The 27475-nt window shown below is 40.4% G+C and overlaps 1 protein-coding gene across 3 annotated transcripts in view; it reads left to right on the top strand.

Moving 5' to 3' along the window:
• The window catches only part of Crppa (CDP-L-ribitol pyrophosphorylase A), a 298812-nt gene that overhangs the window by 179666 nt on the left and 91671 nt on the right, over positions 1-27475 (top strand). For all 3 annotated transcript variants that reach the window (XM_016002468.3, XM_006983945.4, XM_076550761.1), the window contains one exon: positions 21569-21700. In XM_016002468.3, the coding sequence (XP_015857954.1) occupies positions 21569-21700 (132 nt within the window). The remainder of the gene's footprint in view (positions 1-21568; positions 21701-27475) is intronic.

The raw sequence follows: 27475 nt of genomic DNA, 5'->3' as shown, positions 1-27475 counted from the left end.
TAAGTTATAAAAATTCACAATCTTGTTAAATTTCTCAGTAGCTCCTACACATAGATCTTTGTCACCTTTTACTTAACTGCTTATTTGATACATTTCCTGCTGTTAACCCTTAGTCTTAGCCAGAAAAGATGCTTTTTCAAGGAATAGGTTCTTACCCAACAAGCAAAGGAGAGAGATTTACCTCTCAGAGTCTCCACACTGGCTTTGTGTTTCACAGTCGGTTTGCTTTTGCTCTCTAGATTTCTTGCTCTCCTTTGCAAGTGATGGTCTCAGCTCGGGAGTCAGTCACAGGCTGGCCTGGGAATGCTCGAGTCCCAGGTCTGCCACAGCCTCAACCATACTGCTTTTGTAGCTTCGTGAACAGTTCTGCTTTTCCTTCTGAAATATTTCGTTTGTATTACATATTGAGTATTTTGGTTTTCCCTCACATGTATTGGCTTTCACTTTCCTGCCTGCACACCACTTCAGTGAAAACAGAATTACTTGTATAAGTATTACAAATTCTTTCATTTGTTTTGTGCTAATACAGTAAGTCTCAGGTATTTCCTGCCTAAGTCAATAATAAAACCTAGATAAATACTGGTTGAAGAATACCTTTGGAGCCTTTTATAACTGTAGTAATAAAGGAATTAATTTCTAACAGAAAGATGAGGAAGGCTGAAGTCATTTTTATGAGGGTGTTGAATAGAGAGAGCTGGCTGTGTTGTTAAGTTTCAGATCTTTGCTTATGGCTAAATGGTGAATGGAAAGCTTCTGTTGTGGGATGTAGAAACTGATGATTAATTGTGATGAGCATATAACTGATGATGTACAGAGAAACAGTTCTCATAGAAATACCTTCCTGCTGTTAATCCACTTAAAGGATAGGATTATTTTCAGATACAGTGGTGTTCTAATGGAATCTGCAAACAGAATTTTATCCAGAAGACATTTCCTAATTTTTATAAATATATTTTTCTTAATTAAACACAGATTTAGGACTTGCTAATTATTCCCCAGTTTCAGTAGGCTTCTCAGTTTGGGTCAGTGAAAGAAAAAATTTGCAATTTTTTTTGCCAGAATAATCCTTGTTAATCAACTTGAAATTTGGCATGCGAAGCACACAAGGCCAAGCAGACGAAACTGGGGCTCTGTTAGGGTCGTGTTGACCGTAGCCCTGGAGGAACCAATGACTGATTGTCTTGTTCATTGTCTTAAATATGCCTGCTTCAGTGGGAGAATTGTACTTAACGTTAAATACAGTCAGTTATTACCATGGCACTTATGAACCTTACCAAACAAGTTTATTTACTTATGGTATAGCTGCTCTCTAGTTTTATATTTTAGTCAATAATTATTTTAAAACTACCCAGGGATTTAGAAGAGTTACTGTGTGTAATATGTTTTCCCTGGTAATTATTCTCTATATGAGTAGAGATAATGCTTCAGTAATGCACTTCCCAGATGGTCGAGGAACTCTGTACTTTGTAACACTTAGTTTGGGTAAATACTTTTTCACTCTTAATAAATGTACAAACCACATATAAAAACTATGCTTGAGAGTTTCTCTACCTTGGTGTTTTTGTGTACTGTCTTTTATTTAAATAATGAAATCAGCTTTAATAAAACATTGCCTTATTGTTTATTTCCAAAGAAAGCTATTATACCTTTTAAGTATTATTAAAGGTATATGTTATATTTACATAATAATAAATTAATATGACATAAATAATATAAAATATGGAAGCTGACTTTGCATACATTATTCAGTTGCATACATGATTTGAATTAATTTTTGTTTAGTAGAGAGATGTTAATTATATTCTCATGTGACTAACCTGGTAAGTATTTTGGATCTGAAGTTAATGTCTCAGGTATAAGTACTAGCTTAAGCACACTTTAACCTGTCTAAGATGTTTAGTGTCTGTGACCTTCAGTTCAGAAAAGCCTTTATCCATAATAAAATATGCCTAAAGAGTTTTTTTTAAAAGACTTTCCATTTCTAAGTATCAGCATGTTATAAAATCATTTAACATTTTTATACTCTCCAGCATGGAAGTTTCAAATGTAAATCAGTTGTCTTTATACCAGCCATATGAATCAGATGCAATGATATGCTGTTCTCTCCTCCTCTTCCTCCTCTTCCTCCTTGATTTTTCAAGACAGGGTTTCTTTGTTCTAGGCTGGCCTAGAACTCACTCTGTAGACTAGGTTGGCCTGGAACTCACAGATACCTGACTGCCTCTACTTCCCAAGTGGTGGGATTAAAGGTGTGTGCCAGCACACCTGGTTGCCATGCTTGTTTTAAGCCACTTTTGAGACCACAAAAGACTTATGAGTTATTTTTCTTTCATTTTTGTTTTTTTCTCATTCTTACATTTTCATTGTATGGTTTTTATAAGATAATCCTAGGTCTTTTCTTTTGACCTTTCTTTACCTTTCCCTTGTCTCTCTATTGAAAATGGAAAATTAAATTAATCATTTCTTCCTACGAGGCTTTCCTTGTATATCTGTCTTAGGCCTTATTTTTTTTTTAAAGAATGTTTTAATGATTAAATCCGTGCTATGAATTCCTCTTACAATTCTGTGTAAATTATAGATAAAATCTAGTAGTCACTTCTAATGAACTGTCCTCTCCATTACCTAACTTTTTAATGCTATAGATTCATATAGTATTTAACTAACACCTGTGTGATAAACATTCTGAAATGCTTGTGTTTTGCTTTATAAATAACTCCTTTTTAGAAAGTCATTTTATTTGAAGGAGTTGTGGTATTTTATGCTAGGTAAGTTTCATATTATTTTATCTCAGTTGCATACAGATATAGTTGTATTTTATCTTTTAAATTTTTTAAATGAAGATTTTAAAATAAATAGTTTAGTGACCATAGTAACTAGGGGACTGTTCTAGTTGTTAACAGCTCAAGAATTCTTGGTTTCTTTCCCTTCTAAATAAGTGGTAGATAAGCAATCAAGAAATCCTGGAGAAAAGAGGAACTGAGGACAGGTGCTGGGTTAAATGAGTGGAAAGGTAATGTCTCATCCTTGGAAATGTGGGAGAGTAGTTGACTGTTTAGCCTGTTGAGGTTGCGGAGGCTAGATAGAGACTGAGCAGGGTCCAGCTCTGAGGTGTCAGAGGAACATTACTTGAAGACAGAGGAGCAAAGCGTTGCACAGAGTTGGTGGATGGATCTGAAGTAGAAGATCCACACAGAAGCAAGAAGGCTTGAGACTGGCCAAGAGTCAAGGCTGGCCTTCTGTTGTGGGACTCCACACCACGGCTCTGTTCAGTCAGAACTGAGGTGGTCCTGTATGCTCCTGATACTCAGGATGCAGCACCAAGACTGGATTGGACTGAGCAGAGAGGCCCCTTAAAGCAGTGGTGCTCCGCCATCCCAGTGCTGTGACCCTTTCATTCTGTTCCCCAACCGCAAAATTATTTCATTGCTATTTCATAACTGTAATTTTCCTGTTATGAATCCTAATGCAAATATCTGATACGAGTGATATCTGGTGTGCAACCATTATGGTGGTCGCAACCTACAGGTTGAGAACTGCAGCCTTAATGAATTTGGTTTATTGAGAAGAAACTGCTTCCTAGTGGTCCAAGAACTAACGATGGCAGTTTATCTGTTACAGCAGCTCAGTCTTGGAAGAATTGGGCAGATAATGAATCATAACATATTTAAGCTTGGAGGGTGCTGCTCACCTTTCATCCTAGCATTTGGGAGGCAGAGATAGGCAGATCTCTGTGAGTCTGAGGCCAACCTGGTCTACACAGAGAGTTCTAGGCTAGCTAGAGCTACATAGTGAGACTCCATCTTAAGAAACAAAATAAATAAAGATGATAATCCCAATATCTTTGTCACAGTATACTTATGAAGATTTCCTATAATGGTAAGTTTGATGTACATATTGTTTTATTAGTATTTGAATTTTTAATATTTTTAAAATCTTACATTTCAAAGGCTGGTACCTCATATAGTCTATTCATATATCACTTATGTGTAAATGTATTATATTTTTGCCAATGTCTTTACCAAGTCTTACACAGTATCTGAATTATAGGCTATGATTTTTTGAGCTACTTGTTTTTGCAATATTTTACATTCTGAAAACTAAAATAGGAAAATGCCCGCCAATCAAACAAAATCCAAAGCATCTTTGGACTTCGCACTGAATCTCTAGCAGAGACAAGAAAATGATAAGAACTTTACCAAACCCACATGCTGTTCCTTGGGGATAAGAATATGAAGTGACCTAAAAATAGATTACTTTCGCAGTTTTCTAGACTCTGAATTGCTTTTCTTGAAAGTGTGGGAAGAGATGAAGTCAGCGCAGAGAGCTGCTGATTGAAACGTGCTCAGACTGGAGTGCTGTTTAAAACAATCTCAGGTGGGATTCCTTTGAAAAGAAGAATGCAATTCAGGTTTCCCAGCATCAGAGGCTGCATTTTATTGCATTCTGAAACTAAGACTTGCTGACGTGGAGCACAGCAAGTGCTATCAAGACACCCTTACACCCTCATCTCCACCCCACCCTCATCCCCACACCCTCATCTCCCACCCTCATCCTCACACCCTCATCCCCACCCTCATCCCCACCCCACCCTCATCCTCACACCCTCATCCCCATACCCTTATCCCCACACCCTCATCCTCACACCCTCATCCCCACACCCTCATCCCCCACCCTCATCCTCACACCCTCATCCCCATACCCTTATCCCCACACCCTCATCCCCACACCCTCATCCCCACACCCTCATCTCCCACCCTAATCCCCACACCCTCATCCTCACACCCTCATCCCCACACCCTCATCCCCCACCCTCATCCCCACACCCTCATCCCCCACCCTCATCCCCACACCCTCATCCCCACACCCTCATCCCCACACCCTCATCCCCACACCTTTATCCCCACACCCTCATCCCCACACCCTCATCCCCACCCTCATTCCCACACCCTCATCCCCACACCCTCATCCCCACACCCTCATCCCCACACCCTCATCCCCACACCCTCATCCCCACACCCTTATCCCCACACCCTCATCTCCCACCCTCATCCCCACACCCTCATCCTCACACCCTCATCCCCACACCCTCATCCCCCACCCTCATCCCCACACCCTCATCCCCCACCCTCATCCCCACACCCTCATCCCCACACCCTCATCCCCACACCCTCATCCCCACACCCTCATCCCCACACCCTCATCCCCCACCCTCATCCCCACACCCTCATCCCCACACCCTTATCCCCACACCCTCATCCCCCACCCTCATCCCCACCCTCATCCCCACCCAACCCTCATCCCCACACCCTCATCCCCACACCCTCATCTCCCACCCTCATCCCCACACCCTCATCCCCACACCCTCATCCCCACACCCTCATCCTCATACCCTCATCCCCACACCCTCATCCCCACACCCTCATCCCCACACCCTCATCCTCACACCCTCATCCCCACACCCTCATCCCCACACCCTCATCCCCACACCCTCATCCCCCACCCTCATCCCCACACTCTCATCCCCACACCCTCATCCCCACACCCTCATCCTCACACCCTCATCCCACACCCTCATCCCCACACCCTCATCCCCCCACCCTCACACCCTCATCTCCCCACCCCCTCCCCCGCCCCGCCCCTGCATCCTTACTAGTGACCTCTTGTTTGTGAATGGCAGCACTGGATGTCACATACAGTCACATACAGTCCTTGAGCCCTCCCATAGAGTCCTCATCTAGAATATGCGGAAAGAGCACCACTGACTAACTTATTCAGACTGTGTGTGATTATGACTGAGTTCCCTGCTTGGGGAAGCAATAGGGTTCAATGGCGATCCTGTGTTCCTTGCTCTTCACATTTGGAAGAGATGGAATTTGTACTCCATTTATAACTCTCAGAACCCTTCTAACAAATGTTATCGCCTAATGCATATTATTAATGTAATTACGTCAACGTAGTCATAACAGACACTTATTGAAAAAGTGAGTCACCATTCTCTTTTAAAAATAAACGATCCCCTTTAATCCTCACAGCAGTTGTGAGAGTTGATTGTCATAAATACCATTATCCCCAGTTCAACACTAAGCCTGACTCTCAAATCTGCCTCACCATATAAGGTGCATGGGTAATGTCAATACTTGCCCTTTTTGAGTCATTGAGACCTCTATCATTAGAATGAAAGGGAATCGTAAAAATAATTTAATAGAACATTCTCATTCTAGAACATTCTCATATGAGAAGTAACTGAAGTCCTTTGTCTAAAATTAACTTCTTTGTACGGGAAACTGGCAGGTCATCCCTGTCCAGTGGGAGAGTGTCTCCAGCTCTGCAAGCCACAGGGGCTCTTCACAAATGTGCAGGCTAGGTCAGCCACACACAGTATGCAATGCAGTGTCCATCTGGAAGGCCCTCCAAAGGCTCATGTGTTAAGGGCTGGTCAACTTATTCTGAAGCTGTTGGGACTAGTTGAGGAAAGTTAGGCCATTGGTGTGCCCTGGTGCACTGCCTGTGCTCAGACACAGAAGAATGGAGCCAGCTGCTTCTGGACTCAATTTCCCAAACCCGTGTGCCAGAAGCCTCTACCCTTCCAAGCCAGTTGCTTATGCTGGCTATTTACTTAAAGGGAAATAACACCAACAGTTGATAGTAGGAGGTAAAGGCATAGCTATTACATCCAAAGATATTGACGAGAGCTTAGAATTTTTAAGTAGAGCTCAGTAGGCAGTTCTGGTGAGGGCCAGATGTGGGGGCAATGAAAGCCCTATAGGCAGTGCTCATGAAGCTTCAGACAGATGATGGACTCATCTGGGAATCACTGGAGACCAGTCTTGTTATACAGCAGCAAGGGATTTGGGATGTATTTCTGCCCACACCCTTGTGCCTGGGACTTCCTGTGTGGCTGAGTGGAAAATGGATGGTGTTCTGTAACGCATTTGATTTTGACATAAAGAATTTGACACAAGTGATACCTACAATCACTTAAGGAATGTGCAATATAAAAACTGAATTGTGGCATCAAAAACTCAAGCTGGGGAAGCTTAAATTTTGAATTATTTCTTGTGATCAAAGTTGTCATTAACCTGTTATGTTTTGTTCACTCTTCATGGTAACCACAAATCAAAAACCTAACAAAATTTCAGTTTTATTATTTATTTGTGTGTGTTTTGCATGTATGCATGTATGTATATATGTATGTGCACCACATTTGTGCCTGGTGTCCATGGAAGTCCAGAGAGGGCACTGGAGTTCCTGGAAATGGAGTTACAGATGGGGGTCCGAGCTGGGCGGTGGGTGCTGGGAACCTAGCCTGGACTTCTGCAAGGCTGACAAGTGCTCTTAACTACACAACTGTCTTTCCAACCCCAAGGTATTTTTTTTAAATAATGTATAGGTGTTTTGTCTGAATTCATCTCTGTGTACCACATGTGTACCTGAGGCTCATAGAGACCCAAAGCAAAGGCTTTGATAGATCTACAAAAAAATAATACCACTTGGGAAGCCTCTCAGTCACAAAGCAAGCAGCCAGAGAAGCAAAGGACCGATTAAAATCACACTGTGGAGGAACCACTCCTTCGTGGAAACCAGTAGGCTGACTGTGGCTCCATACCTCTCCTACATCTCCGCATCCAACCCCCCAGTCTCACCTCCAGTTCTGTAGCAGAAATCCTGCTGTGGTCTCCCTTTCCTCTCCATCCCTGGTGGACCACAGAGATCTTTTCCCTTAGCCTTCCTTCTCCCAAGGCATCCCGTTATCCTAGCCTTCAACACTAGTCAGCATCACACCAGCCCAGCAGGACAGGGAAAGAGCCCCCAGCACCAGCAGGCCCTCACTGCTAACCCGCAGGCTATGCCTTCAGAAGACCAGACTTCAGAAGCCTGACTTCTTCCTCTGTTCCCCCAGATCCCGCCCTCCAGTCTCACCCCCAGCTCTTCAGCAGGCACCTGTGGCAGCCATACCTGCCCCCGCCCATCTTCCAGGAGTCCCACAGATCCTTCCTGTCCTAACTACACCCACTGTTGTTTTGTCCATGTCCCCGACCCTAGTAGGCACACTTTGCTAACCAAAGGGCCTCTCTCGTACATGGGCAACAGGTAGGCTCACAGCAGCTCCACACTTCCTTTGCTCCTCCAGATCCAACCCCCCAGTCTCATCTCTAGCTCTGCAGCCGAACACCTGCTGCAGGTTCCCTTTCCTCTCTGACCCCATCCTCAGTGGACCACGAAGATCCTCTCCTCAACTCTTCTTCCCCCAACTTATCTGAATATCCCTGGCCTCCAACACGAGCAGACATTCCCTATGAACACACCAATGAGCGGACCAGGGAAACAGGCGAGCTGACTGAAGACCTTCACCACACCCTCCTCTCTCTCCTCCAAACCGAACCTCCCAGTCACACCCCTAGCTCTGCAACATAACCCCTGCTGCAGCCTCCCTCCCCTGCCCACACCGTCTGTGGATCCCAGGGACTTTCTCCTCCTGACCTCCTCCCTTCCCCACCGCCCACACTGTCTGTGGATACCACAGACCTTCCCCTCCCGACCTCCTCCCTCCCCTGCCCACACCGCCTGTGGATCCCACAGACCTTCTCCTCCTGACCTCCTCCCTCCCCTGCCCACACCGTCTGTGGATCCCACAGGCCTTCCCCTCCCGACCTCCTCCCTCCCCTGCCCACACCGCCTGTGGATCCCACAGGCCTTCTCCTCCTGACCTCCTCCCTCCCCTGCCCACACCGTCTGTGGATCCCACAGACCTTCCCCTCCCGACCTCCTCCCTCCCCTGCCCACACCGCCTGTGGATCCCACAGACCTTCTCCCCCTGACCTCCTCCCTCCCCTGCCCACACCGCCTGTGGATCCCACAGACCTTCTCCTCCCGACCTCCGACCTCCCCTGCCCACACCACCTGTGGATCCCACAGACCTTCTCCTCCTGACCTCCCCCTCCCCTGCCCACACCTCCTGTGGATCCCACAGACCTTCTCCTCCTGATCTTTCTCTCCCCATGTGTTGCTTTATCCCAGCCCCCAGTTCCAGCAGGCACTGCCCGCTAACCCACAGACTCCTGCCAGGGAAGCAGGTGTACGGTCACCGATCTTCCCCTCTCCTTCTTTTCGTCTAGATACAACCCCTAGTCTCATTTCCAGTGCCATATCAAACCCTCTGGGGTGACCTCTTTTCACTGTCTCCCCAAATTCCAAGGAGACGAAATAAACAGATCCTGATGGGACACTCTGCTCTTCTTCCTCCTGTGAACTCCAGACTCCTTGCCTATCCCTTTCCCCAATTGTCAGCCCCCAATACACAGAAACACATTTTACCTGGAACTCCCAGTGTCCACAACTATCAGGTCTAAAGCCAACTTTCTACTGGGAAACACACAGCCATCACACTCTCTAAAAATCCAGAGAGGAAACAGAAACCTAGTGACAAAACACTCACCCACCAAAGACAAATCCAGAAATCGACCCCGAGACCTAGAATCACCCCCAATCCAGACTTCCACACACCAGCATAAGAACACAATCAAAACAACCAGGACAGTGTGTCCCCACCAGAGCCCAGCTCTGCTAGCACGGCAGGCCCTGGCTATTCCAACATAGCTGAAGCACAAGAAAAGGACCTTGAAACTGCCTGCCTATGTTAAGATTGAAATTCAATAAAACACAGAGACAGTGGAAGGAAATGAGAAGAACAGTTCAAGACCTGAAAAGGAAAATAGAATCAGTAAAACACAAACTGAGGGAATTCTGGAACAAAAATGTAAAAATTTGAATAGGAACTACAGGGGCAAGCTTCACCAACAGAGTAAAAGAGATGGAAGAGAGAATCTCAGCATTGAAGACATGATATAAGAAATGAATATACCAGTCAAAGAAAACATTAAATTAAAAAAAAAAACTGGCACAAAGCATCCAAGAAGTCTGGACACTACAAAAAGACCAAATCTAGGAAGAATAGGAACAGAGGAAGGAGAAAGGCACAGAAAATATTTTCAGCAAAATAATAAAAGAAAAATTTCCTAACCTAAAGAAGGAGATGCCTCTAAGGGTACAAGACACATACAGAACACCAAAGTCCCTTTGCCACATAATAATCAAAACACTAAACACACATAATAAAGAATATTAAAAGCTGTGAGGGGAAAAGGCCAAGTAACATATAAAGGCGGACCTATTAGAATTATACCTGCCTTCTCAATGGAGACATTATAAACTAGAAGGGCCTGGTCCAATGTCCTGCAGACTCTAAGAGACCACAGATGCCAGCCCAAAATTTTCAATCATAGATGGAGAAAATAAGATGTTCCATGTTAAAGCCAAGTTTATCTATCTATAAATTATCTACAAATCCTACCCTACAGAGGGTGCTAGAAATAAAACTCCAACCTAAGGAGGTCAACTGTACCCATGAAAACACAGGGAATAGATAATCTCAGACCAGCAAAATCTAAAGCAAGAAAATGCATCTCTCTCTTTCTCTCTCTCCACCACCACCACCACCACCACCATCACTATCAACAACAACAACAACAACAACAGAAAAGTAACAGAAATTAACAATCATTTGTCATTGATATCTCTTACTATGAATGATCTCAATGTCCCAATAAAAAGACAAACAGGATGGATGCAAAAACAGGTTCCATCTTTCTCTGTACAAAAGAAACATGCCTCCACATCAGAGACGTTACTTCAAGGTAAAGGGTTGCAAAAGATATTCCAAGCAAATGGAACTAAGAAGCAAGCTGGTGTAGCCATTTTAATGTCTAACAAAATAGACTTCAAATCAAAAAAGTCAGAGAAGGATACTACATACTCATCAAAGGAAAAATCAACCAAGATGACATTTCAATTCTTAACATCTATGCACCAAACTCAAGAGAAGCCAAGTTTGTAAAGGAAACACTACCTCAGTTTAAATAACATATTGACACTCACATACTGATAGTAGGAGATACCAGTATCCACATTCACTAATAGATAAGTCATCTAGACAAAAACTAAACTGAAATACTGGACCTAGCAGACATTATAAACCAAATGGACCTGACATGTTAATAGAACATTTCACCAAAACACAAAAGAGTATATGTTTTTCTCTGCACCTCATGGAACTTTCCCCAAAATTGACCGCATACACAGACACAAACAAGTCTCAACAGATACAATTAAAATGAAGTGACTCCCTGCATCCTATCAGAACACTATGGATTAAAGCTGGGAATCAATAGCCACAGAAACAACAAAAAGTTGTTCATTCAATGGAATGAAAAATGGGATAAGAAATAAAGAAATTAAAGATTTCCTAGAATTCAATGAAAATGAACACACAGCATATCCAGACTTTTGGAACACATACTTCTTTCTCTGAATTGTATTGGCATAAAGGCAGATATCAAATGGACCCTGACACAAATCCACAAACCTATGGACACCTGGTTTTTGATAATGAAGGCAGAAATATGCAGTGGGAAAAAAAGAACAGCATCTTCAACAAATGGTGCTAGTCAAACTGGATGTGTACATATCAAAGAATTCAAATAATTGCATAAGTATCATCCTACACAAAACTCAACTCCAAATGGACCAAAGATCCCAACATAAAATCAGATACATTGAACCTGAAAATGGGGACTAGCCTTGACCTCATTGACATGGGAGAAGACTTTCTGAACAGAAAACTGATAGCACAGTCATTAAGATCAACAGTTAATAAATGGGACCTCATGAAAATGAAAAGCTTTTGTAAGACAAAAAGGACACCATCACTCAGACAAAGCAGCAGCCTATAGAATGGGAAAAGTTTTTTTTTTTTTTTTTACCAACTCTGCAACTGACAGTAGACCAATATCCAAAATATATAAAGAACTCAACAAACTATATATCAAAATCCAAATCATCCAATTATAAATGGAGTGCAGATCTAAACAGATTTTAACAGAGTGATCTCAAATGGCTGAGAAACACTTAAAGAAATGTTCAACATCCTTAGCCATCAGGGAAATGCAAATCAAAACTACTTTGAGACTTCATCTTACACCATCAGAATGGCTAAGATCAAAAACACATGTGACAGCTCATGCTGGTGAGGATGTGGAGAAAGGGGAACACTCCTCCATTGCTTGGGGGGAGTGCAAACTTCTTCAACCACTTTGGAAATCAATATGGTGGTTCCTCAGAAAGTCGTGAATCGACCTACTTCAAGATCCAGCTATGCTACTCTTGGGCATATACCCAAAGGACATTTCATCTTACCACAAGGACACTTGCTCAACCATGTTCATTGCTCCTCTATTCTCAATAGCCAGAAACTGGAAGCAATGTAGATGTCCCTCAACAGAGGAATGAATAATGAAATGTTCATTTATACAATGGAGCATTACTTATCTGTTAAAAAATGGCATCATGTAATTTGCAGGCAAATGAATGAAACTAGAAAGAAAATCATCCTGAATGAGGTAACCCAGACCTAGAAAGACAAATATGGTATGTACTCACTTATAAGTGGGTATTAGCTGTTAAGTAAATGATTATCAAGCTACAATCCACAGATCCATTGAGGTTAGGTATATAGGAAGAAATTGGGGGCGGGGGGACACCTGGATCTCCCTGGAAGGGGGAATTAGAATAGATGGTTTTTGTTTTTTTTTTGTATGAAGTGGAGGATTGTGGGGATAGGACTGAGAGAATCAGGTGGGAATGGGGAAGGACATATGGTGAGGAAGGTGATGTGGGGAGAGACAGTTTGAATTGGAAGGCATTTAAGAGGAAAAAAATTGAAACAAGATGACAGTAGTAACAACCTATCAATCATCTCCATGAATTAAATATCTGTCAAAGATCATGGCATCAGTCATAATGAAGGAGGCATTTCAGCAAAATTATGGATTTGTAAATACATCTATAGTCTGCATCAAACATTGCAGTATATAAAGCATGTATGAATACATCTGAAAGAAGAGGAAATGCAGTGCAGTATTATGGAATTATGATACCTTCTGCATGTCAAGCAGTGGGTGGATGACCAGGAAAGTTTATGTGGAAACACCAGTCTTAATTGTTCCCTAGATTAAATTAATAGACATACTGAGTTGTCCCTCCAACAACCAAATACACATTCTTCTCCATTGTGCACAGGGTGCTTCCATGATAGATTATGAAAGTCTACAGAATGTCTTTAAAATTATTGGAGTTGTAAACACTAATGGTTAGTTTACAAGATTAAACCATTTTACTGACTGATGTTTGATGAGTCCACATGTACCTCCGATGAAGGCTCCAAATGCTGTGGAGACACTCTTAGAGTTGCTTATATGTACCATGTACCTGCATTTTGGGTTTCTGAACCTTTGAACATGCTGTGTTTTTTTCTCCATAATCCAGATACCTTATCTTCTGAAAAGCCCATTTAATGTTGTTTTCCATTTTGAATCATATTAACTCAGTAAGTATGTAAAAAAAAATAGTATAGATAGATATACCTGGATCTCCCCCCACAAGTTCAAGGCAGTATCTAGTGGACTTTGTAGTTGATGGCATAAATACATACAGCCACTTTCATTGATGAATGGACTTAAAAAAATCATCTTTTAAAAAAAATCACATAATGCTTATCAAGATCACCTACAGACAAGTTTTAAGTTTCATGATATAAAACAAAATTTTGGCAAGTCACAAAAATATGCATATTGCCAACTTAAGAAATTTGGACATGAGAATTTTGAACTTTTCATGACTATGGAAAATTGCTATCGACTCAGTAGAAGCCATTCTTTGAGCTTTGGATTTGGGGTTTGGTTTTTGTCTGGCTGTGTCATTGGTAATGTTGTACCGTGCTCCCAGAACTGGCAGCGTGCTCCCACCGGACATGCATACACCATACTGTGATGCTAAGCTGTAGCATCCGAGTGATTAGGGATATTAATTATATTCATTTTGACTTAATGATATTTGCATTTTCTAAGGCATGTTTCCCAAGGCCTAACCCACTGAAAGAGGGAGGATATTTGAATTCACATGGTATAGGAAACTCTTAGACTCACATGCCTGTAACTAATTACTTTGTAACTAACTATACTAAAAACTATATTCTGATAGTTTTCTCTAGGGAAAAAATAAAATGAATATTAATGTTATTTATATATAAAATGCTTCATATCAATGACTAGTATTGCTTTTCACTCCTGTTTCTAATATTTATTACAGATGGCCCAGCTGTATTAATACTTGTAGTTGTGTGTAATGCATACGATCATTTTCCTATAGTATCGGTGGCCAAGTTATGTTCTTTTAAAAAATTGTGTGTGGGAGAGATGGCTCAGTGGCTAAGAGCACTGGCTGCTTTCCAGAGGACTCAGGTTCTATTCCTAGCACCCCCCATGGTGGCTTTTAATCATTTGTAATTATAGTTGTAGGAAATCTGATGCCCACTCTGGCCTCCATGGATACTGCATGCACATGGTGTGCCCACTCTGGCCTCCATGGATACTGCATGCACATGGTGTGCCCACTCTGGCCTCCATGGATACTGCATGCACATGGTGTGCAAACATATGTGCAGGGGAAACATTTCAAAGCCTGATTAAAAAACTCTCTCTCTCTCTCTCTCTCTCTCTCTCTCTCTCTCTCTCTCTCTCTCTCTCTCTCTCTCTGTCTCTCTCTGTCTCTGCCTCTCTCTGTCTCTCTGTCTCTCTCTGTCTCTCTGTCTCTGCCTCTCTCGGTCTCTCTGTCTCTCTCTGTCTCTCTGTCTCTGTCTCTGCCTCTCTCGGTCTCTCTGTCTGTCTCTGTCTCTCTCTCTCTCTGTCTCTCTCTCTCTCTCTCTCTCTCTCTCTCTCTCTCTCTCTCTCTCTCTCGCTCGCTTGCTCGCTCTCTCGCTCTCTCTTCCCTCTCATGCATGCCAATGCCTGTGTAGACCAGGAGAGGGACTTGGATCATCTGGAGTAAGTGTTATAGGCTATTGTAAGCTGTTCACTGTGGATCTTCTGGAGGAGAAACATACACTTTTAACCACTGTGATTCCTTTCAGCCCTAAAGTTATGTTCTTGTGAAATAGTTGGAAGAAATTAATTTTAGTAAAAGCTTGTAATTTTTTTCTCTTGACTGTCTACAATACAAAGTTCTGGTTCTGTTACTTTGACCTCTCAGATAAGGATGTGAAAAACACTGTGCACTCCACTGTAGCATTAGGACTTATATAAAATACTTATTCTTTAACACTATTAAATCAAAAGAAACTTCAAAACCTCTGTGTCGATAAAGTTGCGTACAAAATGTTTTTCATATTTACTGCTTTTTGTTGGAAGCTATCATTTCCCAGTCTGCTAGCATCATCATTAGTTTGTAAAGATTTAAAAAACAGTTGTTAATAATTTGGCCTGGCTATCCCTGATAGTTTGTAATTTAATTTGTTTCCATTTATCAAATTATGTCTTGATCGTCATAAAGACAATGGAACTTGCTCTGAGTGAAACAGTTCATTGCGATGTGGCGGGGATGTTCATGCTTCTTCGTTTTCTTTCTTTCTTTTTTTTTTAAAGTACAGTTCATTATATTAATTTTCACTAGTAGATTTCACATAATTCTTAAATAGTTGACGCAAGTAGAAAGTTTTGAAGATTTCCTCTGATCTTGGAGATAAACCATGCTTTGATCTTCTCTGTCACTGGCCATTTCCACCAGCTGTGAGATGTGTCCCACGCATTCTTGAAAAGTCACGTTTTGGCTATGCTGAGCCTAATTTACCCTATTTATTTTTTGTACACATGTGGATACTTTATATTATCTGTGTGTCACACTCACTGGTCTATCTCTGTTTCTTTCTAAGTCATTTATTTGATAATTACCAGTACTCTCCTCTTGGCCACCCTCTTTCCACTTTTTTTTGGCATTGAGCAATGTGTTATTTGGATACATTTAAGCTACAAAATTAAATTTTTTCTTAGTCAAATAAACAGTCATTTTTCTCCTCATATTAAAAATCTTGACTTCTTTCTCTGGCCTTCCTGAAAACATGAACAATGTATTTAAGAATGGCAAGTTGGAGTTTTATTATATTTAATATTCAGGCCTGCTCCTTTAATAAAAGTGCCTGTCTTTAGAGATGAATGAAAATCACATTTAAAATTATTAAGCATTAATTGCAATTCATCTGAGACCAGTGATATATGAGCATGTGTAGGACTGAGTGTACAGGGCCGGAAGTGCAGATGGGCTGTGCAAACAACAGTGGGGGCCAGAGCCCTTGCCACCCATGGAGCGGCCAAGGTTAAATACATCAGCCATTGCTACTTCACTCAAGGAAGTGTTTACCCTCTGCTTCAATGAAATCAGTCTTTTCTGTAGGGCAGAAGGAGACAGCTTCATCTTTCTTTATGTATGCATGTAAAAGAATTTGAAAATACCATGCTAAAGAGAATATACTATTAATATAATTTATATTTGAGTTAATGGATAGTCTGAATTGATTAAAAATACATATCTGATAATGTATTCTTACGCATTTTCAGGACTCCCACTTGGTGAAATATTTTGCTAAATTTCAATGGATATGTACTTGCCCAAAGTGCCATTTTGTTTTATTAACATAAAACATTTACATCTTTCCATAGTTGTCATGATTATTTTGCAACTCTTTGCTATAGTTGTTTATAATCCTGTCTGTCTTTTAAAAATTAGATTCACTTGTGATTTTTGTACCAACTGAATTTTTCCATTGGAATTATATAAGTGGTTGGTGTGTTTTAGAAGTTCAAAGTTAGCCAGGGATAGTGTGTACATCTTTAATCCAAGCACTTGAGAGGGAAAGGCAGGTAGACTTCTATGAGTTCAAGGCCAGCCTGCTCTCCATAGGGAGTTTCAGGTGAGCCAGGGTTACATAGTGAGTCTCTGTCTCAAAAAAAAAAAAAAAAAAAAAAAAAAAAAAAAAAAAAAAAAAAACAACAACAAAAACCATGAAAACACAAAAATAAATAAAAGGTCTACTTTAATAGTCCTATGTAAAATATAATGTGCTTTTAAAATCATGGCATTAGTGCCCACAAGATGGCTCAGGGAGTAATGGTTCTTGCTTCCAAGCTCAACCATATAAGTTTGATCCCTGGAACCCATGTGGTGGAAAGAGAGAACCAACTCTTGCAAGGTGTCCTCAGACTCCACACATGCACTGTGATGCACAACTAAATAAATATAAAAGGGTTGTTTTTAATAGATTATGTCATTAGTGAGGACATCTGTAGGAGATTGTCTTTATCTTTAAAATACCACCACGTCTTTATATCTGGTAAATGAGTATTGAGTTGCAGCCTACTTTTCATGGTTAAATTTTATGAACCTGATGATATATTATTGTTATTGTGTTGGTAGCACAAGGCTCAGCATGTAGTAAATATACTTGGTTGGGATCTGAACCTTTCGCCTGTGTTTTGTTACATAATGTCTTAGCCGTTGGGCATTCTTCATTTTACAGATCTGTAGTTGGAATAGCCATCACCTGGTTCCAGATGACACATCTCATGAATTGATAGCAACTCTAGAAACAACTGTACCACATTCTTGGTTCCAACCATAGTGATTTTGCTGCAATGTGTGTTTTGTAAGAACAGTTACTATCTTTGTGTTGGTAAGTGTGTGTTGGTATTGGCTAGTGTGGAAATGACATCAGCTCATAGGCAAGTTTTCCAAGGAAAAAGGAAATTATAACCTTAAAAGAAAAGGGAAGGGTGCCCTCAATATATACTTTTCGAGAGACAAGCGGACTCCTCTGTTCTTCCAGGATAACTGAAATTGTGCATCTGATCCAGGCCAGACTTCCGAGAGGTGCATCAGCCCCTGGCAGGTGCATTTCTGCTGTGCCGACTTCCGGGTAGCTTTCTCATACAGAGCTCTGTTTTCATCAGGACCACCATCCTTTCTCTAGTAAGGTTATCCACATTCCCATTCTTTCTCCTTACTGCATTTTAAATATCTACGAGAACTATAATTTGAATTAAAGCACTTTTATGTGGTTACTATTTGAGAAATCCCCCCTAGGAACAATTTCCCTCTCTTTAAATATGAGATTTAAAAAAACTTGAAAAGTATTTGGTAAAATTTATATTAAACAAAAAATTACTTTTCATACACTTAAATGGGTGAACAATCATATTGGCCAGGTCATTCATTCCAAAAGCAAAGCATTCCAGACACATTAATTATGGGTGACATGTTAGCCAATGTTGGGAGCCATGTAGCCTAGTTTCGTTCGGATCAGCATATGAGTGCCTGTCCAGTGAGTGGGTCTTTACGAGGCAAGGACCAGTGGACTTCAGGACAGCACAGAATACTGCTGGGACTACATGGCCTTGTATGCTCTCCTCTCTCATAATGTTGATGATTCTCTTGGCAGTTTTCAGTATCACTTTGTCAGTCATGTGTTGGACAGATGTGATCATTCCTGGAAACCCCACTTTTTCTCAAATATTTTCCCTTAAAGTTCTTTGGTAACAGTTACTTCTCAGGTTTCTTATCTGGAAATCCTAGGTGTCAACCCAGACCCCAGGACCTGTTCTGATTCAGTGCTGACAGGATTGGAGGCAAGAAAAGTTAATAGTCATTTGAAGAAGTGCAAGCTAACTCTATGCAATCAGTTTGTGCCAGAATATTCATATTTCTACAAATATGCTTTGTTCAGTTTTGAATGATATTGTAGTTCTGGAAAATGTGTGCCTATGTTTATTACTTTTTAGCTTTGTAAGGACAGGATGAGCCTGGCTCAATATTTAGCCAAGCTACCAACATGCTGAATGTTGTTTTTGGTTTAAAAGTTGTTTTGAAATAAAGGTTGATTGAAAAACATATTTGACATATTTGTTTTTACCAGAAGTTAATGCTGGAGGGTGGGAAAAACATGCTTGTTTTTGAAATATAAATAAAGACGACTTGAGCTATTTGGGTCTGGCCACTTGTTTGAAACTCATCTGGTGGTGGGATACTGCTTAATTTCTTCACATGCATGCCCCTTCTCTGTCTCAGACCTTGAACCCAGGCTGTGGCGGGACCACGAGAAGCCAGAAGCATTTTGTAGTGTTTGTATGATACTGGTACTTACACATATTTAAAAGTTTAATCAAACTTTGAGGCCTTAAACATCATACAGGAGTAGTCTTTCAGGCAAGGTGGTTTAGCACCAAGGTGTACAGTCTCTGCCATCATTACCAAGGAGCAGATTTTGTACCTGGTAGTCAACCCCCTGACTCTATGTTCTGTCCGTGACTACAATTTGTACAATTGTCTACAGTTTGGGAAGTTAGATTGCCTTTTGTTTGTAAGCCTATCACCAGCAGTTTGGGTTCACTCAAATATTACAAATCCATGGGAAGGAGATTTGTAGATGTAGTTTGATCGATGATATAAAGGAATCTCTTTAATTCTTCAACTTTAATGTTTTTGAGCCATCGTTTATAGGACTTCTAACTAGGAACCAACACCTCTTGCTGTGGCTGGTGGGCATTGAGGGCTTGGGTTCCAATCCCGATTGACAAGCTAAACTGCATTGGTGGGAAGTCTGGCATTTGTAGTGCATTTACAGTTCTGGCCATGCTGCGCTCACGATACAGGAGCTAAGCACTGAAATTCTACCTGAATGACGTTCCAGGGAAGCAGAGGTAGGAGAAGGCGATCCCGAGGCTCCAAGGTCACATCGTCTCATCCTGTCCTGTCAGCTGCCCAGCTCATTGGAAAGCCTTTCTGCTTTTAATTTTCTTGAAAAACCTTTACTTTTCTTGCTTTTTTTCTTTTAGTCTCTTTGTGGAATGTCATTTTAAAGTTATTTCTTTGGCATATAATTGTATTTATGTCATTTTAGATTTCTAAAGGAAATTTCTGTATGTACCTATTTTCAATTAACTATGTTTAATGACAAGTTCTAAAGCATTGTTTTTGAATAACTATTGAACTAATATCTATTAAAAATTATTGAATCAGTGTTATTAAAATGAGCATAATAGGAGCTAGGACATAAGTCAGTGATTGTATGCATGCCAGCCACGTGTGAGGCCCTAGGCTTAATCTGCAGCAGTGAAGGAAAAAGCAAGGAGTTTCATGTAATGTTCTTCCCTGGAAAAGAAAAATGCAATGTTAGGGTAGAAAACCTCATTCATGTGTGCTATAGAAGGAACATAATAAAATGTATGCCTGCTAGAAATGTATTTCCTTGTGGGAGAGCGGAGCAGAGGGCTCTTCTGTAGAAGAGCATGAGGGTGGGGACACATTAAAGTGTCTCTGGTTAGTAAGCATATGTAATAGGGAAATTTCTAGTTCTGAAAAAAATATTTTGAATTAGGTCTTTCAAAAAACATACACATTTATTCATGTTTGGTTTTTTTTTTGCATCATTTAGGCTAATAGTTTCCTAACCTTCCTAATGTTGCAGCCCTTTAATACAGTTCCTCATGTTATGATGACCCCAACCATAAAATCATTCTGTTGCTACTTTATAACTGTAAATTTGGTACTGTTATGAATCATAATGTAAATATCTGTGTTTTCCAATGGCCTTAGATGACCCCTGTGAAAAGGTCATTTGACTCAAAGGGAGTTGTGAACCACAGGCTGAGAACTACTGATTTAGGCAGTTTCCTGTAAGAGCATTGTGCTATGTTTCCACTAATTTATCTTGGGCCAGGCAGTGATGGTGCATGCTTTTAATCCTAGCACTCGGGAACCAGAGGCAGGTGGATCTCTGTGATTTCAAGGTCAGCCCGGATTACAGAGTGAGTTCTAGGGCAGCCAGGGCTACCTAGAGAAACCCTGTCGCAAAACACAAAAAACCATTTATCTTAAAAAAGCTATAATAATTTGTAGAATTAAGGAAGGCTCAACCTGGGATCCTTTAAATTTCAGTTATATTTTTTAAATTTTTATTTATGTTTTCAGCATAGTATTCTTCTTGATTATTTGCAAATTTCACACAATACACACCAATCACACACACTTCCTATTCCTCCCAGATCTACCCTCCCCTCCAAAAGAAAAAAAAAATACACCAAGTCCAATTTGTGTTGCCCATGTACCCACTGGGTACTGCTCAAACTCCCAGTGGCCAGCCCCTTAAAGAAAACCGAGTCCTTCCATACCAAAACGCCATATTTTCCAGAATACAGACCTTGCTAAAAACAATGTTCCGTAAAAAAATTGCTTGGGGCTTGTTAGACATAGATAATTATTTGTTAGAGATGTCAGATATTCTAAAATACTGTACAAAGTTACTTCCATTAATTTTATTAGCTTTTCATAGGCTAAGAAATAATGAACTTTGTTATAGATCATTAATTAAACTTAATTAGTAGAATCATGTTTTTATAAAACTGGTATGATTTGCAACAGAATGGTGGCATTTTGTATTTTTCAATGTATTCTCATTGAGCATTTATTTCATATTTATAAAGGAGGCACCATCCCCTTATTAGGTATTTATTGCCTAAAAGACATTGGGAATTATTAACATGAATGAACAGAATTAATAGGACATGGCAGCTGTGTTTTGTTTTTCTCCAAGAGGAATGCTGAAGAGAAATGCTGTGCTTGTGCCCTGCAGGTACACTGCCTTGACTTCACCTTAGTCCCGCCCGCTCAGAAGATGGAAAGCCTGATGTGGATCAGGGGCTTGGCAAAGGAAGTGAAAAAAAGAAATGTTTTATTAAGTGGACTCCTCATAAACTACTCACAGGTATGAAAGGCGTTAATATTCCCAAAATGCGTGTTTTCAGACTTCTAATGGTAGGAATGTGATTTTGATAAAGCAAGTGGATGTTGATGGTACAGAAAATGATGGCAGGGGCTGGGGAGAGGGTTCAGTAGGTCAAGCTTTTGCACATAAGTGTGAGAAGCTGAGTTTGAGTCCCAAGAACCTGTGTTAAAAGCTGGTGTTATATGATGGGTCTGTAAGCATAATACCGTTGACAAGAAATAGGAGTTGGAGACAGGGGACTCCGCGGGAATTTTTATGCCAGCTGGCCTGGCTCACATGGTGACAAATGGCCGACAGTGTCTCATGAGAGGCAAAAGGAAAGGGCTGACACTGGACACTGTCCTCTCTGTCTTCCACATGTGTGCTGCATTCAGGAGAGCATGCACACACTCCCATACATGCACACACACACACCTACACACCTACACACACACACACACACACACACACACACACACACACACACAGACTTATTCATCCCTTCATGGTCCTCTGTGTCTTGTACATGTGTGCTGCACTCAGGAGAACATGCACACACTCCCATACATGCACGCATGCACACACACACACACATACACATAAACTTACTCATATCTTCATGGTTGCGATAGGTCTAACCTCTCAACTATAGGATGAAAATAAAAATAGAAATGTTTTAGAGAAAAGATAATTGCAGTTTGATCAGTTATGGATCTCTGTAACAATGTACATCAGTTACAAAAACAAACTTCTTTAATGAGGGTGAGAGCAGCACTTATCTGTGGGAAAAAGAGAATAACTATTTAGAATACAGTTAGAGACTCTATTGGTTTATTAGAATGGCAACAGCAGGTTGTCTCTAGGGTCCATGACTGGTCCATCCACAGGGAGCTGACTAGACTTACAGTGTCAGACATAAATTCCCTCCTATCGGTCAGGCCTTAGGTCTGAAAAGACAGTTCACATGCTCAGCCACAATTGATGCATCTGTGATGAAAGCCCTATACCCAAGGCTCAGGAAGAATCGTGGAAGAGGGGGAAGAAAGATTCTAAGAACCAGAGGACCAGGGTACCTACTGCTAGATAGTGTCTTCTTGACATGGCAGGACAGCTGCACCCATGAAGTTTCAACACTATGGCTGCCTCAACAAGACCTGCATAACAGCAGTTGCCACGGCAGTGGGGTGGGGGAAGAGCATCAGTGGCGGCCGTGAGAAGGAAAGTCAGTTTTCTCCAGGATGAGATTGCTCCCTGACAGTTATCCAACCGTGGTCAGCCCTAACCTATGCACATACGAACAACACTGAGAGGCCTCAGTAGGCTGTGTTCTCGGTAGATGTTGTGTGTGTACGTGTTACATGTATATGCAGATACTAGGCATATGTAGCAATAATTAAAGAAGCAGTCATGAATTTGAGAAGGAGTTGGGGACATATGATGAGCAGGAGAAATAGAGGAGTAAAATTGACATAAATACAGTGTTCCTGTATGAAATTCTCAAAAAATAAAATTAACATAACAAAACAAAACCCAAAAGGAAATGTGTAAGCTGGCAAATACCAACTATCAGGTAGCCCACATAGGATTGCCAGATTCAGTAAACAAAAATACTTCAAATAAGTTTGTAATTATGTTTCAAACTGGAATTTAAATTTCAGATTTAACTAAAGTCCTCTATTTTATGGGAAATCCTGTAACATTCTGACCCATGCCTCATGGCAAATCTGAAATTGCTTAACTTTATGTCATTTTCATCAAATTGGCAATGAAGTGCTTTCTCCATTATATGTTATTTAAGCACTTAAAATGAATGCCTGGCAACTAGATTCTGATGATCATAGCACTCCCGTAGACGAAGGTGTTTGTGATCACGCTGGTAGCAGCTAGTTAGTTAGTGGAAGGCAAGATGCTTTGCTCCTGATCATCTCTATACAAGGAATGGGATTTCCAGAAGATTCTCATTGAGAAGTTGGAATTACATTTTGTGCAAACATAGACCTGTATAGATATATACAGATCTAGATCATAGGTCGTCAGACCTGTGACTGCTTTACATTATCTTGGAGTTCTTGTGTAGATGGATAAGTAAGTCTGACAGTTGCTTTTGGGGTGGTTTGGAATAAATGTGATTGATTACTGGCTTTCCAGGTAACCATAGATATTTAAAATTACACAGCGGGAAGACAGAGAAGGCTCAGTTTTTAAAAGAGCTTGCTGCTCCTGCAGAGGATCCATGTTGGGCAGGGGATAACCGCTGTAGTGCCAGCTCCAAGGGATCTGAAACCCTTTTCTGGCCTGTATACACACCTGCATACATGTGTCCATGTGTGTGTGTGTGTGTGTGTGTGTGTGTGAAAATACAAATAAATCTTTAAAATTTAAAATAATGTATTTTTATGTACAGCTACAATTTGTGAAATTATCCTAGGTATATCATTAGCCTGCAGGTATATTTTTAAATAGATAAACTTTATTTAAATATAATGATCATCATCAATACAGGCATAGTGGGGAATTTTCAACACTATGTGGAAGTCTGAGGTAGGAGCATGATGAGCTGAGACTGACATCAGCTTGTCTGTGTAAGTTAGTACACAGAAAATGTAAAGACCACCTTATAGGCAGTACTTCAGTGTTCTTTAGTACATAGCTGTAAGTATTGCTCTAAAATATGTAAACATGACCTCGGTTTCACCTTTAAAAATATGACACATTTTAGTTTACACAGGAGCCTGGACATCTAAGATGTTGGAACTGTAAGGGCTGTGAAAGTCAAACTGACCAAGGCCTAAAGAGATACATATTCTTGCACAAAGACAGATAATGGGTAGAGTAAAAATTTGAGTCTGTGTCCTTGGTCAGGAATTTCCTACTCAATTTACTATAATTTTTGGTTATAGTTTATGAATATGGTAGGAATTATAAAGAAATCAGTTTTCCATGTGTTGCAAGGGAATCGTGGATGAATAATGCTAACACCACACTATGCAGATGTAAAGTAGAATTTATCTAGGTAAAGCTCAACATGGAAGAAAGAAAGAGCGTGTCCAATCCCTAGAACCTTCAGGGCTCCACGACTCACATCGGGTAAATGTGTCTGCATTCACTACGGACAGATTTCCAGTGAAGAGTAGAGTTGCCAGCTAAAACATCAATGCCCTGTTGGTTGTAATTTCTAAATACATAATAATAATTTGTTATTATAAATAACAATACTTTATATATAATAATAAATAAATAATTTTTAGTATTAAGTGTGGTCCGAATATCACGTGGGACACACATGCGTTGTAAATTGCTTATTGCAGTTTGAATTTAACCGGATGTCTTGTGATTTTTATCTGCTGAATCCAGCAGCTTTAATATGTGATTCCAATACCCAGCATGCTCTATGTGCTTACAGGGTGAGGTACAAGTAGGTTGTCTTAGTGTCTTTATACCTGAGAGAATTCCCTGTTCGGAAAGTGTATTTGCTTGAAAACAAAAGAAGCACCTGGAATCCATTGCTTGCTCTCTGACAGTTCTGTGTGACTCTGAGCTGAGACCTTCAAAGCCAGGTCTCTATAAGCTACCCATGGTGGGATGAAGAAAAAGCCTGTAAAATCTTTCAAGATACCGCTATCAGTAAATGATTACTCTTATCCAGGGTAGTAATGCACACTGGTAAGTCCATCACTTAAGTATGTGGAGTATGAGGATTTAGAGTTTGAGAAACTGTTTTCAAAAACAAAATCTTATTTTGTATTATTTTTAATCCAACTTTTCTATGGCAGTCACGGATTTGTAAAATATAAAATTCTATTGGAGGAACCTGTTCTAATTACCTGAAAATCTATATCTGATATAATTAAGAATTTGTTAAGATCTAATATCTATAAAGTGTGAATGTTTTAAGCCAATAACAGCTATTTTATTGATGTCTAAAATATTTTCATAGTGATTCTCAATATAAATATTTATAAGTATACATTTTCTATAATTTTTACATATGAACTATAATAAAACTTTTAAGGTCTACAAACATTATAAAGTCCTGTTGTTTTCCACTCTGTGTGTGTATTTAAATTCTCAGGTATTCGAGGTAGAAGTAAACATGCTTTCAAGGTTCAAGAGTTGTCTGAGCGCAGGACCGACTAGTCCAATGAATCAGTGTCTGTTTGCTTCTGTACTAAACAAACAGCTGTATAGTGTTGGAGAATGTATGTCAAGATTCTAAGCCCCAGATGCTGCATTTGTAAAAATTAGACCTTGGAAGCATCATGTGAAGCTAGCCATGGTAGAAGCTGCCAATAGTCCCATCATTTATATGATATGAGGCAGGAAGATTATGAGTTTGAGATCAGCCTGATTTATATAATGAGGCCTTACCTCAACCAAGCAAAGAAACCACCAAACAGAATCAAATGAATGTGGAGAAGATGGAGAGCTAGGCAATGTGTTAGCCCTACCCAGTGACAGTCTGATGCAAGTTAAACCTGAAACCTGAGTCTAGTTGGTTTTTTTTTCCTTTCTTTGTATGACCATGAGTTTCACTATACTATTTTTATTCACTAATAAATTTTGTTTTAGAGTTAGGTTACTTTAGTATAGTTTAGAGAGGGAATGTTTCCTTTCTCTTATACATCTTAATATAATTAAAATGGAAGTCAACCAGAGGAGAGCTAGATAAATAGGCAGGAAGGGGGCAGGGGAAAGGAAACATCTCGACATAGTAGAGTGCTTGGAATTTTGTCTCTACATGTTCAAATTTTTATTTCTTCCTGCTCAGCAGTCTTCTGGTGGATTTGGTTAGAGGCAATGGTAGTTTTGAAAGGAACCCCTGAGTCAGTGAGCACTTTCATAGGTGGGAACACGAGAAAGGACTATGTCAGCTGGGAGAGCTGCGGGAAGCAGCTGTGGAGATTGCAGTCTAGGGTCCATCACACTGGTTCCGAATTCCAGTGTTTAATGTTGCTCCAGATGTGGAAGGCCTACAGTGGGAATACAGCCAACAAAGTGTTTCTGTACATGTCTGTCTAGGAATTATGTGTGCAAGACTTACGAAAACCATGTAAATTCTCCAAACAAGATATGAAACTAAAAACTGAAGCCTTTAGCAGCATTAAATTAAATGAAATTATGTAAATAAGTCTTGCATCGCAAATACATCAGATTACTGTATTTGGTGGGTTAAATGCTATTATCCTTTGCTGTCTGTTTCAAAAGTCTTGTGTGCACTCTGAAAGATACCTAGAAACATTCTGGGTTCTGAATCTTTGTAATAACTGTAAGTGCCCTTGTTAGGAAATACAAAAACAAGTCCATCATCTCTAAGACATCTCTTTGTCCAAAGACTGAATTTGGTTTCTCCCCTGAAGTGGTATTAGGTGCCATCCTTCAAGAGCAGAGGACTGTTCATAGAGTAGGTCTGTGTGTCTAAATGCTGACAATCATTAACAAACAAACCAAAACTTAAAATAAGATTGGAGGAGGTCGGCCTTGGTTTCCTTCAGTGAGCAGGTACTTAGTATTTAACGTGGGCAATGGAGTGAAAAGCAGCTGTTTCCACAACACTGAATCATGCACCCCAAACACGCAACACTGAACCTGTTTCCAGGAACCCACAAGCCCCGTTCAGAGTGACTAGACTCCTCCCCCTCCCTCCTTTTATTTTTTTCTTGATGTGGGATGTTTATTAGATAAAATATCTTTCACTTGTTAGTATTACTTGGGCTTTTATTATTTACAGTTAGTCATTTGGGAAAATATGATGGTCATAAAAATAATGTCTTCAAA

This window comes from Peromyscus maniculatus, chromosome 14, assembly GCF_049852395.1.
Source record: "Peromyscus maniculatus bairdii isolate BWxNUB_F1_BW_parent chromosome 14, HU_Pman_BW_mat_3.1, whole genome shotgun sequence".
Classification (NCBI taxonomy): Eukaryota; Metazoa; Chordata; class Mammalia; order Rodentia; family Cricetidae; genus Peromyscus; species Peromyscus maniculatus.
The sequence above is the reverse complement of the archived record's forward strand: the minus strand, read 5'-3'. Positions and strand labels throughout refer to the sequence as shown.